Source organism: Pyrgilauda ruficollis, unplaced genomic scaffold (genome assembly GCF_017590135.1).
Source record: "Pyrgilauda ruficollis isolate IOZ18807 unplaced genomic scaffold, ASM1759013v1 scaffold21, whole genome shotgun sequence".
In the NCBI taxonomy this organism is placed as follows: Eukaryota; Metazoa; Chordata; class Aves; order Passeriformes; family Passeridae; genus Pyrgilauda; species Pyrgilauda ruficollis.
The window spans coordinates 10,471,961-10,487,595 of NW_024520318.1; the positions used below are offsets into that span (position 1 = coordinate 10,471,961).

Consider the following 15,635-nt stretch of genomic DNA (forward strand, 5'->3'; position numbering starts at 1 on the left):
TGAGTGAGAAGACAGCCCTGCTGCAAGCCACTATTTCTCATCAGAATTATGTGGTGCTGCTTTTTTAATTTTTTCAGAAGAAGTTATTCTTTTGCTGTAAATTGCTAGCTGGAGACTACCGCTTCTTAACTTCTGCACTGCAAGGTGTGTTCAGCACTGCAAGCAGGAATCACAGGACTGGGGGTTTGGGCTGTAGCAGACTTGTATTTACTGTGCCTGGGGTACCAAGGCTGTGCAGAGCTAAGGGAGTGTAAAACCAAGGGCGGCTCCACCCTTGGAGACAGGGGCCAGCCCAGCGGCAGCAATGTCTGCTGCCAGTTTTACTTCACAAAGCCCTTGGGATGTGTGATCTGGGCACGTGCTGGGTGAGGAGACTGGCCAAAATCAGAAGAGGTTCTGTCTCCAGGTGGGAGTAATTCCCTGCTCCCAAACCATTGGTCATTGCACCCAGGACATTCTTGGACCAGCTCCCATGAAAAAGAAGTAGGTAGAGCAGGGCTTCACAAGAACAGCACTTTTCTCATGACATTTCTTTTGCCTTTTAGGATGAAACCTATGAGGAGAGACAAACTTTTCCAGGCTGTTTGGAGAGCACACAATGCATGGCCACTCTTCCATGAAGTCAGGCTTGAGGAGGTAACAGCTAAGCACACCATGGGCATGGTAGACGAAATCCAACCAGCTTCTGGTGTTTCTCCAGGAGCAAGCACGAGGTCTCAGCAGTGTGTCCAGAGCCCAGCCTGCTGCCTGTGTGCATGGTTGGTTATCCATACCCACATCCATGGGTGCAGATTGAAACCACATCCTGGAGTATGAGAGCACGAGCCCAAGCTCTCGCTCAAATGGTCTGGGCAGGGAGAGCACTTCCTTGCTGTGTCTGTGGTTTAAGGGTGGATGCTCAAGGCCTAGACTGAAACCAGGCTGGCAGTGTGGACCATGAGTTGGTGTGGCCCTCCTTGCCCATTCCCTGGAGGTATTTGCCCACAGCCCCAGTTTCAGCAGCAGCAGAGGATGCAGCCACTCTGAAGCTCTCCCTGGGCTGCTTTGTGTGTGTGCAAACCCTGCTGTGAATCCTTCTCTCTCCTCCCCAGCAGATTTGGAGATTCCCATACCTCTTCCCCAATAACACAAGCTAAAAGGTTTGATGTTTATTCCATGGTTCAGCCTAAGAGAGAAAAGGTATTTGATATTACTGTTCTTCCATGGGCTAGGCAGGGAAGCAGTGGCCAGCAGCAGGGAGCCCTTAACTCCAGTTAATAAACATATCCTTCACTTCCAGCCTCTCTTCCTTGGTGGGTGCTACTTAGTGAAAGCTGCTTGGACTTGGCTGGGGATCAGCCCTGCGAGTTTATAGGATTCACAATTCACAGATGTTAGAAACTATCAGGCTGAGTGTGGGTGGAGAATGTCAAGTCTGAAATAGCTCTCCTGCCACCCTGGCACAGGCAGCAAAGAAAATGTTTCCACGTGACATTCTTCGAACCAACATTTCCTATAAGGAAAACACAGAGGGGAAAAATAGGCAATTGCTGCCATCTCAGAGGACTCCTGACTTTTGCTCCAGGGGTGGCTGGAATTTGTGCTGACAGTGGCACAAAATATGCACTATAGGTGAGCTATAGGGCAGTCCCTTACACTTCTCCTGTCCACACAAATGTATAGTCTGCTTGAAGATGCAATCCCTCTGGTGCACAGATATGTGGGTGCTATTTTTTTCCTGCTGGAATCCATTTTAATTTAGCTCCTGATTCATATTTCATTCATTCTCCAAACCCACAAAACCAGGATAGGTTTACAGCCTGTACTATTTGGATAAATCATGGACGGGGAAAAAACAGGGGGACAAAACAGGTTGCTTTCCTGAATGATTTTCTGTGTGACTCAAAAGAGAGAAGAAAAAAAGAAAAAGAGGTGGTAGGGAGAGAATTAAAGCCATCCTTTCTTGCTTTCATTCTTCTTCAGGAAAATCAGATCTGCTTTTCATCTTTGGTAGTTTGTTTTAGTGGACTTCACTTTTGTTTCTCTAAGCTTTAGTGTCTGAAAAAGAGGTGATTTGTATTTTCTTACTTTTACTTTCTCCTCAAAATCATTGAAAATATTGGGGATTTTTTAATGTGTAAAATGTATATGTTATTTACAGGACACCCGAACAATGCAAGATTTCTGTATCATCTCACTTTTTTTGGAAAAAATGAAAAGCTATAAAGGGAAAGATTAACAAATATATCTGATAACTTTCTTGCAGGGAGGAGGGCAGGAAGGGGAGGCAGAGAGGCAAAAGTTAAAAAAAAAAGTTATTTTTAATTGAGGAATTTCCCCATATTTTGTCATTCAGTTTTGAAACTGTGACCACAACAGACTGTGTGAACTGTGTATGGTGGGAGGGAGACTGAAAATTTCCCCAGGCAGCTACAAGCAGGTACTAAACCCAGAGCTGACAAGGGAAGCTTTTAAAGTAGGATGAAATTCAGCACAGGCGCTGCACCCAGCAGAGGAAACTCCGGCCATCTGGAGACGAGGATGACCAGCGGCCACAGCAGTTTGTAAAATTGCAAGAGCTGCCAAAATTAAACTGTGAAGTCAGGCGGGAAGGCAACCAATGACCGGCGAGATCAGAAGTTCAGAGAAGCCCCAGATGAGCTCCCAACAACAAGTGTGGCCAGTGCACACCAAAGTTTATTAAGGATGTTGAGAGGAGGGGAAAATATCTGTGCAGAAGATGCCCAGCTGGCGAGGAGGGAGTGGTGGTGATGCTCGGGTAACTGGATGAATCCCATTGGCCAAGCCCCTGGCAGATCCCACCCATCCGCAAGTGTAAAATAAATCTCTAAAGTTGTACCTCGTGTACCACTTGACCTTATTGCTTTTAGCCTGCTGGCTTTATATCTATTTATTTATTTTATTTCAGTTTGTCCCCAAGGAGGGGCTGGAAGGAAATGAATTTTGAAGCAGCACCTTTCACCACCTTGCCGTACTACCCTGATCCCTGCATCCCGCGGTGAGTGTGAGCGTGACGTAACCCTGCTATCGCAGCTTCCATCGCAGTCTCCCGTGTAATTGTTAACTTTCCTGCTGTCGGCCGGCGGCAGCTGGGCTGCACGCGGAAAAAATGTGCCGCTCTCTTCATGCTCAGTGGAGCTTATTATTATTTTTGGCTTTCTAACAGGTTACTGTTTAATTATAGGCATCCGTTTAAGATATCCCCTTTTCCTCTTTGGCATTAGAGGGGAAAAAAATATATGATAAATAAGACAAAGGCTGATAGTATCTTTCCCTGGTGTTTTGGAGCAGAAGGTTACACTGTGCTTTGGGTAGTACAGGAATGGCTTTAGTTTTCTGTTGTGTGTTTGTTTGTTTCTTTAAGTGAAAAAACTCCTGGGAATGATATGAGCCAACTATTGAGCCCTGAGACTTTGGAATTTAAAAGATAAATAATTAATTTAAAAGATTCAGAGAAGAAAAAACTGCCTTCTAAGAGAGAGCAATTTTCCAGGAATATTTTTTCCTTCTGTCTAACAGCCAGAGTCAGAGCTTGACAACCACTCTTATTTTAGCTTTGTTGTTACGCTGAGTTTTATAACTTTCCAGTAGATAAAAGAGCATGTCCACACGAGGTGTCACAGTATCACATTGTCGGTTTGTTTGTTTCTCCCAATAGAAGATACTATATTTAAGCATGCAAATGACATGTAGATGGTATTTTTCCAGTCGTAAAGTTCGGAGAGGTGAAATCTTCTGGGCACAGTCACTTGTTGAGCTCCTTTATAAGACCAGTTTCTGTCTGTGTTTTGTAAAAGCCCTGTCTGGTGTCTCATGGAGGCATTAATCCCTGGAAGAGTTAACTATTAACTCTGCATCCTCCACAGGGTGCTGGGGAAGTCTACCCTGCTGCATAGCTCTGTGTTGGAGAAAGGGCTTGGCCACCATCACCAGCCCATGGCAGCTTTGTGATCTCTGGGTTTTTTTCCCCACTGTTGCACTTTGTTACAAGGTTTGTGGGGGCTTTTTCCCCCCCTAATCCGGGTGTTTGGTGCCACTGCTGTGTGAAGGTCCTGGGGAGGAGAGTGGAGACCTGGCAGCGAGGAGGGGCCGCGTTTGGGGCCAGCAGAGGGAAAGGAGAGAGGCTGGGAAATAGCGCACGGTCCTTGGCCGCGCTGCCGTGGCACAGGAAGATGGAATGAAGCCGGGGGTATTGGATTCCCCAGGGAGACCTTCCACAACACGAGCCCAGGGCTGGCCAGGCACATGCAGCCACGCTCTGACCTCCTGCAAATCCACCCAGCCCCGCTGAGCCCGGCGGGGATGTGCCTGTGGCCAGGAGAAGGCAGTACCAGAGCAAGGTGCATTTGGGCTGGCAGCAGTGCAGTCTTTAGCACATTAATGTTTCCATGGCTGGAAGCCCCAGCCAGGCAAATTCCAAAACTGAAAATTAAGAAAAAGGAAAAAAGGGAAAAACCCTGACATTGGAAAGCGAGAAGGTGCACTGTGAGGTGTACCTGAACTCTGGGACAGCTTCCCAGCCCGTCAACTCCTGCCAGTTTGTATCCCAACTCATCCCAAATAACAGGTTCTGAAAATTGGTGCTGTGGCTCAGGCAAAAAATTCAGCTGGAGCATGAATTAAAGACAAAAAGAATCAATTGGCTGTATTTGGTAGAACTTTTTAAATAAGACTTTCAACCCCTAAAAATCTGCCTCATCCACCAAGTCAGGCCTTACAGTAGAAATGCTGCTCCTCACCACATGCCTTAGCAGCATGATGAGTTTTTAAGTGACCATTGCAGTGTGGGAAGCCTCAGGAGAGATAGAATTTGTGACACCCCTCAGTCATAAAACCTGTTTGAGATGTAGCTTAGAGTAACAACATGTCTCAGCTGTTATGCATGTCTGTTTACATGAGCCAAGAGTGGCATTTGTTCAGTTGTTAGTCTGTGCACTGCCACAGGTCAAAATCAGCTCAAAGATGATCCCAAAGATACTTTTCTCAGTCTGAGATATAGATGGTCTTCATCTTTAATCTCCACTGGTTGCATATTCATGATGTGTTATGTGACATTTCTCTGACTGCTTTAACAAAATTCAGTAGTTTCAGAACTGCATTTATTTTACACAGTTTGAAACACTTCTGCTTTGATGTGGCCAAAATACTTCATTTAGCTAATACCAGTGTGCTTCTTTGCAACTTTAAAATTACATCTAGTAATTATCTAACCAGCAAACTGATAACGTTGAGGTATGCTGCCAAAAACCAATAGTGAAAAGTGTTTTAAACCCTGTTAAACTGGTGGGAGGGTATGCATGCCACACAGATTTCCCTGTAGTTCAGTGTGGAAGGGGAAGCAGTTATAAATCCCAGTTAACTCTAAGATTTGTGGCTTTGATTTACCCTCTGCTGTTGCTTCATCTACTTATCTCTTCAGTTTGGGGGTGTCCAGCAGGAGGACACGTGGGAGCAAGATAAAACATTTCCTCTGTCAAGAGGCGAACACAAAGCACACCGAGGACCATCAGCTAATGTACCTTTATGATGCTCATGTGCCTCATGCCTGTCATTTCACATGCCACTGTGAAAGGATATATCCATAGAACGCAGCAATTCAGTGCTACAGATGAGGAAAAACAGCTGAGTGCCCAGAATCTGTGCTCTGTGTGATTGTTTAAGCCACTTCAGCCTCTGTCTCAATAGCCTAGCTCCCTCATTTAGGCTATTAAATTATTTGTAAATGTGGGTATCAAAGCAAAGCATCACAAAAAATCATAGGGAACTCAGCTGGGTCACAGGTCACAGCCTCCTCCTTCACAACCCCACTCATTGCTGTGTGTTGGAGCTCAGTGCTAGAGCTGCAGCCCAGCTGTCAGAGGGGCAAAGGAACAGTGGGTGCTGAGATGGGGATGTACATCCTTTTGCAGAAGTGAAGGATGCAAATGTAGGTTGTGACTGAAGTGAGGTTGTTTGGACAGGTGTATCCTGAGCCTGCCCATCTTTCTTCTTCTTAAACAGAAAGAGCTGAGAGATGCTAAAATTCAGTAGACCTCAAAGCCTTTCTCCTTCTACTCTCCTTGTAAAGGGAAACACTTGAAATCAGGAATATGCACACTCAATGCTCTGGCTTTGGGACTTGGGAAGTGCTGCTGTAACGACACAAACACCTGCACTGGAGTGCCAGGCCACTGACCCCCATGAGTGATACCGTGGGAGCTCATCCTGTGCTGCAGAAAACCCAGGTCAGCTCTGAGTCATAAAAAGAGCTGACTATCTGAAATAGACGGGATTTCCACCTTCCAAGAAGTGCCCACCTAGCTGCAGCTGAAAGCCACTAATGTAAGATGAAAAAGGCACTGTAATTATGATCAAAGTCCAGCTGTTGAGAGCTATGTAATTAGTATCTCTCCCCAAAGCTGCTTTTTTTTTCCAGCTAATGCCTGGTTGGGGGAGTGATGTTTACAGATAAGTTACTTGTGTTCTTGGAAATAATGGTCATTAGGCTGTGTTTTACCCAGGAGCCCTCTTCTTTGGGGGCTGTTGGGAATGCACCTGCTGGTGCACTGGACTGTAGTCCTGCCTGCTCTGCTCCTCCCTCTCCCCATGCCCAGGCTAATTGGTGGCCTCAGGATTTCACATCACTGCTGAAGGTGTTCACCGTGGCTCACTCTTCCCTTTTGGATGAAAGGGCTCTCACACAAGGTGCTCTTTCTCCTTTCATTTCTCACTTTGTATTTTCAGTACAATGTGATACAGTCCAGCCTCCCAGTTCTTGCTAATAACAGAGGAACAGCCCTGAAAACCACTGCTCTCTGCAGCATCTGTGCTGGAAACCTGATTTCTCAGACATGGTCCTGGGTTTTGAGGAGGTTGCTAAAACAAAAAAATCAAACAAACCCCCCCAGCCAGATACGTAGAAAAAATAATCTGTTTTTAGAAAACAATGAGGAAAACTGTAAGAAATTACTTAAGGAGGGTATTATAAATTAGTTGGAACAGAGGGGAGTGTTTGGGCCATGGAAACATCATCTGTTGGGTGCTGTATCGGTGTGGATTTTGGTGAGCAGGGCATAGTTCCAGGCAGCCAGAGCTCCAGGGTTCAAAGAGATCTTTCATCAGGAGCACTGCATGTGTCACTTCACCTTCCCTCACTGGTTCCCACACGTATCAGACAGGGCTGGTGAACGGACTGCAGTGATCAGATAGTAGTCTGGCCAAGGTCAATGCTGCAACACAGCACAAAGGTGGAAACTCACTGTAGCCCGTGCTCATCGCTGCCAAAGGCACTAGACATGCAGGCTTCTGTCCCTTGGGCTGGGAGGGGACAGATCCAGGCAAAACGTGCTGGCTGCAGGCAGCAGAGTGCTGCACCCCTCATGGCTGTGAATCAGTGCTGGAGTAATCCTTTCACTCAGGCATCAGCTGGGTGACATTGTGACAGGGATTTGCTAAAGTTGTCACAGGGTCGTGTCCCACAGGAGCATCTCATCCCACATGCAGGCTCTGCAGAATCCTTGCATTTTCCCCTTTCCTCATGCTATGCATTGCTGAGGAATAGCTGAACTCCTGCTGTGACAGAATGGACAAATTTCAGTTGCCTTCACCTAAGCAATGGGAGCCCAAATTTGGTGTGCTGGCAGAAAGACCTGAAGTCAAGTAAGGAAAGACACATGACTTGGTATAGATCTGTTTGCAGAAACAGCCAGTGATAGTGCAGGTACTTTCCAGAGGCTCAGACAGGGCCCAGAAATTGTTCTGAGCAGCTTGTGGTGTGCTCAGGGCAGCTGGTGACTCCTGAAGGAGCAGAATTGGCTCCATGCAGGAAGGAGAGGTGAGCTTTTGTTTCTCGTCTTTGTGAGCTCTCCTGTGGTCACATTCACAGCTATGCTGCCACCACGGGTAAAAATTCCTTGGGGGAAGGACCACAGCTGGAGGCAGGTGCACATGAGAGTACAGCATTCCGTGTGCCAAAACAACTCTTACAGAGTGGCCTTCTGGGCAGGAGGGCTTTGCAGAGCAGCTCTACAGTGGATGCCAGCATGGGACCTCTCAGCTGCCTCCAGCACCTCATCAGGCGTGTGTGCTGCTCGTGGTGAGGAGGGGAGGGCATTTATCTCATCTTTGAGGTCTGTTCTTTGGTCACTGTCCTGTTCTTGTGCTGCAATCTCATCAGAAGATGGGTTTAAAATACAGAATCTTCGCAAAACAGCGCTCAGGAGTTGCACATTAAACCCTCTTTAGTTCTCTCTTCCTGGCAGAGCCCCTGAAGTCTGCTTATCCCTGCTGCCCTCCTCCATTCTGTCTCTGCTGCACCATCTTTACTCCACAGTCACTGACAAGGACAGCACTTTTTCCTCTTCAAAACAGTTTAGGCTTCTCAAGAAAATACTTGTCTGCTTGGAGGTCCTTTTAGTGCTGCTTAAAGGATTAAAGTGGAACCAAACCAAACTTTTTTTTTTCTCAAATCCCAAAAGACTGCAAGGAGAATATGTGAAATCTTTCATGGGGTCCTTTGTACTGTGAGGAGACAATACCTGATTTATAGTGCCTTGTCCAAATTCCAAAAAAACTGAAGAAATTAAAGAAGCAAGTTCTTAATAGTTCATCTGTTCAGAGGTGTTTAGAATGTTCATGGTACATGTTATAAGTTAGAATTCCATGCTGATTTACATTGTACCTTCTGCTACAGGCTAATTTGTAAAAGTTCCTCTCAACAAACACCACGATTTCTGGTCTGATATAAAGCAAAAGGGCTCAGCTTCAATTTGGGGAAAAAAAAACCCTCTGCCATTCAACACGTGTCCAAAAGAGTACTGCAGCCTTCTGCATAAAAACATTTCAACAGGAGTAAAAGTACAGGGGAGGAAGGAGAGGCTTGGATGAGGAAGAAATCAAGGAAACTTGGCTTTCAGTTTGGTGCCTGGCTCTAAGCTAATTTGGCACTTATGTGAAAACTTTCCTGGGAACATGGACATGGTGGTGGGAGCCAGTGGTTATACTGCCATACAAATTCTGACTTCTTTTTACCTTAACATTTTGTAGCCCACGATGAACAGTGATATGATCAGAAGGAAAATGTTTTACTGTTATAGACTTCTGAGGTTTGACTAACCTCTGCTGATAATAGATAACATCAGCTCAGATAGCTTCATGAAAACATTTGTATCTGTTCTTAGGCCTTACTTGGGAGTTTTTGGTGCCTGTTTACAATCACTCCTGTGTAGCAGATCACCTCCCCACAGGATTTTGCTGCTGAGTCATTTCCAATCAGGTGTTTAAATGCCACAGGTGGTCTGATGTGATAAATACCAGTACACACAAGCAAGGGGAATTCAGTTAGTGCATGGAGCTATAAAGAGAACAGCCACCTCCCCAAATGAGAAGGGGGAAACCCTGCAGTAAGTGATCAGGGCTTCAGTGGGTTCTGTGCAACATAAAAATAAGCCTGCTTACAAAACCCTGCCCTGGGAGGTTCAGTGCCTGTGTGGTTTAGTAATTGTTGATAGGCACAAAAGTCACTGCAGGCTGAACAAATGCATGGAAGGAAGCTTGAATTGCGCTGGTGAGCTGGACGTTGCAAACAGCAGTGGCGCAGCTTGTGTTGCCAGCAGTGTCTGGGGAGCAGGAGCAGGGGGGAAATATCAGTGAGACGGCTGGAATTGCTGTCAGTGGGGTATATGAGGTGGTGGCAACAAGTGTGAAACTGTAGTTCAGCTGGCTTTGAGAGTTAACATGGGCATCAGGTGGTCAAATACTGCAGGGTTAAAACTCTCCACATAAAAAACCAAAATTTCTTTACACAGTTTGGTTGTTCATATTTGTGAATCTTCATCTTAAAATGTACAGGCTGGAAACATCATTCCTGGTTTTGGTGAAAAGGGTGATGCTATATGTATTCATAGCACTACGGCAGCTACAGCTTTAAGATTATCACAAGCAAAAATCATAAATCACATTAGGTGTGGCAATGTATTGATAAAATTATAGGGAGCCAACCCTGTAATTTCTTAGCACCCGGCACAGTTACAAAAGCAAAGATCCTGTGAGCGCTCCAGGTAGCATTCCCTTACACACCAGCAGGGTTCCTGACAAACAGTTCATTTGTTCCTGTCTCCCAGGACTATAATCTGCTCTTAATTCTTTCTCCTTCATCTGCCCTGTCTTGGAGCTATTTTGTGACACACAGAAAGGTTTTTGTAAGTGCTCCTATTTTTGAGAGAAGGATTCTCTGCCCTTGGGCTTAGGAATAGCTGCCCTGCCACAGAGTTGCTACACGCTGAAAAATGCAGCCCACATGGTATTTAGCAGAAGAGCTCCTTTTCCTGTAGGAGTATCACTGGTGGCAAGGATGAGGAATGGCAGTTAATGCTTACTACCCAAAACACACCAGAATTCACAGGTTGGCTGGGGAGCTTCAATGAAATTCATGTTACAGGAATCTGCACCTAACATCTGCTTTACTGGTGTTTCTGTTTTGCATTTTAATTATTTACTGAAACTCAGGATGTTGCTGTTTACAGTTTCCTGCTTCTGAAGAGTTCTGGGGACTTTCTGTATGATCATGATGATTTACTTGATATTTTTAAAAAATTCAACCTGTGAGAGAAAGCTTGTGAGAAAGACTTTTTAAGTCCCCTGAGCAGTTCATAAGGAATTTGTGTAACTAAAGACAGAAGCGGTTTTTGTAAGAGTAGGCACCTTAGGGAGCCAAGTGTCTTACCTGGCTCAACACAAAATGTCACAAGCCTTTTGCAGTAGTCAGTCTGAGAAGCCTCCTGTTCTAAAAAAGAAGCACATATTTAATGTCCCTGTCAGTTCCTCTCTTCTTTCACTATATTTATATGACTAAATGCCCTGCAATGCATAGTTTCCCAGGGCTGAAAATCAGCGTGGGCTGCATGATTTCTCTTGCTTTGCTTCCTCTTGGTGGGGGGGACCATGCTGAGATATTCCATGTGGGATGTCCTCTCCCTGCTGCCTGCTCACAGTGGCCAAATTTGGGAAATGCCTGTTCTGTCTGCATTGGGACAGCAGCAGCTCAGCACCTGCTGCTCAGCATGCAGGGGTGCCCACTGCTTTCCTGGAGGTTGCAGCTGCAGCACACCAAGCACTCGGCCAAAAAAACCCCAGGAACTGTTGGGGCAACCCTGGCAGAGGCACGATCTGACTCCTCCACACGTCAAATAAGTTCAAATCTCAGCAAGTTTAAAAGAAGTTCCACACTTGGCAGAGTGTGTTACTGTCCTTAGGACCATGTGCCCTTAATACTACTGGCAGTGATATGGTGCAAGCAGGGAGGAGGCTGCAGGCAGCATGCCAGGCTTTGAACAGAGCTCAGAGCATGTTGCAGGGCTACAACCTCATCATGAGCCATCGGGGCCACAGCCTTTTGCTCTTTGAACCACACAGTCTCCATCTGTGTTACCAAGCCGGGCAGCCAGGAACTCAAAGAGATCTCCCTTGCAGGGCCCCTGGTTTGGGGGCCCAGCCATACTTGTGATGAACCCTTCATCTGGGGGCTTCTTTCAGGCAAACAAACAAATAAATAAATAAATAAAGCAATTTTTCATTCTGCATTGTGGTCTCTGTATTGGTGTGATGGAGGTAGACAGTGAAAACTTAGAGATGCTGGTTGTACTCAACACTGCAAAAGTTTGGCAGACAGTAATTAAGAAAGTTCCATTTCTGTGGGAAATACTGAAAGGTCCTGGTAAAAAATAGCCATGAAATCACGTAGATATTTTTATTGGGTAAATGCTGCGATAGCAAGAAAAATACTAATGACCAAATCTCAAAAAGAGGGGAATTTGATTTTGCAAACCTCAGGAAAATGAGGCTTCTGGCCACTGCCTCTCCAGAAGTTTGCAATTTTCCATATTAAATATCTAAAATCACTGGAGAAGGGTAGTGATGAAGACCTGTCATAGCTGTATTTTTCTCGTGACTGACACCTCCTGAAAGTGATCTTGCCCACTTTTATTTCTGGATCTGTTGCTTTATTTCTTTTAATATTCCCTGGTGCTGCAGAGATCTGAGTATCTGAAAGGATATGGCTAACTGGTTTAGGCTGCTTTGGGCACTTAACACAGCTCCTCCAGGAAAGAGGAGGGGTCTCCCCATCTGTGCAGCAGAATGCAATAGCAGGGGTGTCTGAGTTCCTACTGCCCCACGTGCCCCCAGGCACCTGCTGCAGATTATTGATGGTGGACGAGAGGGCCATGGAGTGATTTTGGATTAGAGAGACAAAAAATGGTCTCTGCTGTCTTCAGCTGTAGCTGCAGCTGGACAGCAGAGGCTGGCATGTGGCAGCAGGGCTGGAGGCAGCACTGACCCATCAGGAGATGCCTCAGCAGAGAGCTGTGCCTGTCCTCGCCTCTCCTGAGGGGAGGATGCATCCCTCCATTCATCCTGCTGTGAAACTACCGGGGCTGTCTGGCTACAAAACTCCTGCATCAACTTCAAAAGTTAGACCCAAATACATGTTCTCAGCTGGGTATTTGAAATAGAGCAGATAATACCTATTACTTAGACCAAAGAGATTTTTTTTTTTTTTTTAAGGGACCTGCAAATGTTTTGTGGCTTCTGGACAGTTTGCCTGTAAGGTTTTTCTTACAGCACTTATTTTTGGACTTTGACCAAAAATACCTCAGAATTTTGAGGGCTGGATTTTCCACTTGTGCTGCTCTTGAGAAGACTTTCTCACTTACTGCAGTAAAAGATCTCATCTCTGTCCAGCAGCTCCGACTCTTCCTTCTCCAGATGGGCACTACTTCTCACCATCACTACAATAGGCTTGGGAGAGGGATTGACTGGAAAAGTGAGTCACAAAATAATGCAAATGCTTTTAATTGGTTTTGGGTTCAAGGCTTTCTTAAAATTGATTATTTACATTTTCTTTTATTATCTAAATTTGGAAAGTCTTGTTTCCCTGAAGATGCACAGATTGTTAACAAGTCTCTATGTGCTTTACCAGTTTGGGGATTATACCTTAGGAATGGAAGAGCAAAGCTGGACAGGTCACCCAGGGGCTGGGGGTTGAGTTTGGGTGTCCTGAGCTCCAGGTTTGCATTCTAACTCTGGGCTTCTCCACACAGGTTGAGTGGTCTTCTGCAGGTTATGAAGAGTTTGTACCCCAGACCAGAAAGCACTAATTGCAGTGGGCAGGTGGGGGAATTGCTGTGGCAGTGCTTCACCTTGGCCAGGGCTGAGAAAGAGAGTGGGTGTCAGGGCTGAGCAGAAAGGAGGGGATGTCCATGGCTGAGCTTCTGAGGATGGAAAAGAAGGGGGTGTCAAAAGCTGAGTGGGAGATAAGAGATGTCTGGGAAAGTTCACAAGATGCTGAAGGAAATCCTGAAGGAAAAAAAAAATTAAAAAATAGGTTTTACAGTTAGGGGAGAGAGTCTCAAGTGCTGGTGGATTGTTGAGCTGCCTGAAGCTCTGAGGATGAAATCTCTGTTGTGCAAAAGTGGTCCCTGTTGTCAGGCTGACAATGATGATATGTAGATAGCTGATTAGATGAGCTGTTAATAGGAAATGCGGTGGGTTCCTGGGCTGTGGAGGTACTGAAATTGCTCAGCTCCAAGAAACCACTCCCAGCAGTTTGCAGGGAGCAGGCCATGCAGGGCTCATCCTGGGAACCCCAGTGGGAATGCAGAGGGAGTTTTTCCTTCCAGAGGAGCTCTGCAGCCAGCACTGGAGCAGGGCACTGGTGTGGGGCACAGGGCTGCTTTGAGGGGCTGCCACAAAGCTGCAAATGTTGCATTCACCGCAGGCAGTCTTACTCAAGATGAAAGGAGATGATGAAAAGAAAAAAAATCCCCCTTGTGTTTTGCAGCATGGTGAATTAGGAGGATTACTGTGTACAGCCAGTTTCACTTTCTTTGAAAAGAAAGGTCAGTGTTGCCTGTGCAGTGAAGACTTGAGTGAAGAGCAACCAGGAAGCTGAACCATCCCTTCCTACCGCTTTCCATTCATCTCACACACATATGCTTCCAAAAGATAAATCTAAGTCACAGGGAGATAAGGAGGCACTGTTAGAGTAGACCCTAGCAGAACACTCAGCATTGCTGTGAGACAGAACGGCTTTATTTCCCCCAAATGCCATTCAGCTCACAGTTGAAACAGGGTGTGTGCAGGACAAGCACCCTTTGCCTGGAGAACAGGATTAGCTAACAGTCCTCCCTGGTCTGTCCTTGACAGATGCCGTAGGACACCAGCAGTGTCACAGAGCCCTTTGCTGCTGCCACTCCCTGTTCCTTCATGTGTTCCCTACATCTCCTTGGCTGTTGGCCACTTCTGAGATCAGGGTTCACCTTTCTGGCAGTCAGCTTCTTTCATTTTCTAATGCATATCCCTGTGCAACTTCACCACTTTCTCACTGCTGCCCCTCCCCATAACCTGTGCTGCTGTCCACAGTTTTTTGTGACAGACCAGATCACTGAAACATCTGACAAATGTGGGAACTTGGAAAAAACTGAACCATAGGCGGAAGTTCTATTCTGTCTCAAAAGAATCCTGTGTTGGTGTTTGTTATTCCTTACATTTGTCCTTTCTAATCCATGAATCTGTCAGTACCCTCTTGGAATTATTTTTTAGGACTGACACATAGGAGCAGCATTATGTGCAAAGACAATCTGAAGGGTTTAAAGAGCTTGCTGGAAGTCTAAATTTTAAAATGCTAAACCTGAAAGCTCGGCTTAAAATCAAAAGGAGAATAACGACTTGTGAGCTCAGTTCAGCACAACCTGCCTCTGCCAGGATGGGAGTCAGTCTCTTTTGGGCTCGTTAAGACCTTGGAATACAGCATCAGGCAAAGAAAGAAGCAGGAATATGCATTCTACAGTGCAATTCATGCTGCAAAGAGAGGCTGCTTGTTGATGAAGTAGACATAGAAGGAGGTGCAATAGAGGTAGATGAAATTCAACTGCAATCTTCTCCGAGGGTGTGGAGAGCCTGCCTGTCTCCCATCTGGCTTTCATTCTGCCATCTGGCTTTCATACCCCTCTTTAGGGGGTAGCAACGAACCTGTTTGATTTCCAAAGATCTCTAATCTTTGGGAAAGGGTTACAAAGGGGTGCTTCCAGGATGTGCTCTGCTGGCTGAGGGTGGCCGCTCCAGGCAGGGGGACAAGAGCAAGTCGGGGAATTCCAGATGACATCGCCTGCCAGGCGCACGCTTGTCCCGTGCTGCCAGACCCAGCATCCTTCTCCTCTTGCACAGCTGTGAGCTTCATTAGGTACCGATGTCTACAAATCACTGCAGTGTTACAATGCAGAGCAGGGGGAATTCCAGCAGGACGAGGGCTGCCAAGTTCCTACAGTTTTAACAGTGTGATCTGAAAAGGAGCCCCCTCCCCACGCAAAAACTAAAAATACAACTGACTCCAAGATTCAGGCATTTAGACATAATGCTCATGAACTTTAAATCGTTTACCATTGGTTTTGATGCACTTCAAGGTGTAACTGGAGAAGGCAGGGACGAGCACGTGGATTGGGACTGCTGGAGCTGAAGCTGCCAGCTCCTCTGTGACTTAAATCTCTATCCAGCTCACACCCTGTGGTGGCTCAGGGCTAATATATTAATTTGCACATGAATTAAGGGATTTTAAGGGGTTAAATGCTGTATAAATTCAGGAAGAAAGATTAGGTTTTAGT

General features: G+C 46.0%; 1 protein-coding gene across 8 annotated transcripts in view; it reads left to right on the forward strand.

Moving 5' to 3' along the window:
- The first annotated feature begins 580 nt into the window (after positions 1–580).
- Positions 581–15,635, forward strand: part of TP63 (tumor protein p63) — a 103,071-nt gene continuing 88,016 nt past the window's right edge. For 5 of the 8 annotated variants that reach the window (XM_041467844.1, XM_041467845.1, XM_041467850.1 and 2 more), the window contains exons 1-2: positions 581–636; positions 2,909–2,998. In XM_041467844.1, coding sequence (XP_041323778.1) covers positions 599–636; positions 2,909–2,998 — 128 coding nt within the window. In that variant the 5' untranslated portion in view covers positions 581–598. Of the gene's footprint in view, positions 637–2,630; positions 2,815–2,908; positions 2,999–15,635 lie in introns of those variants that run through there. The other 3 variants (XM_041467846.1, XM_041467847.1, XM_041467848.1) reach the window with 3 other exon arrangements.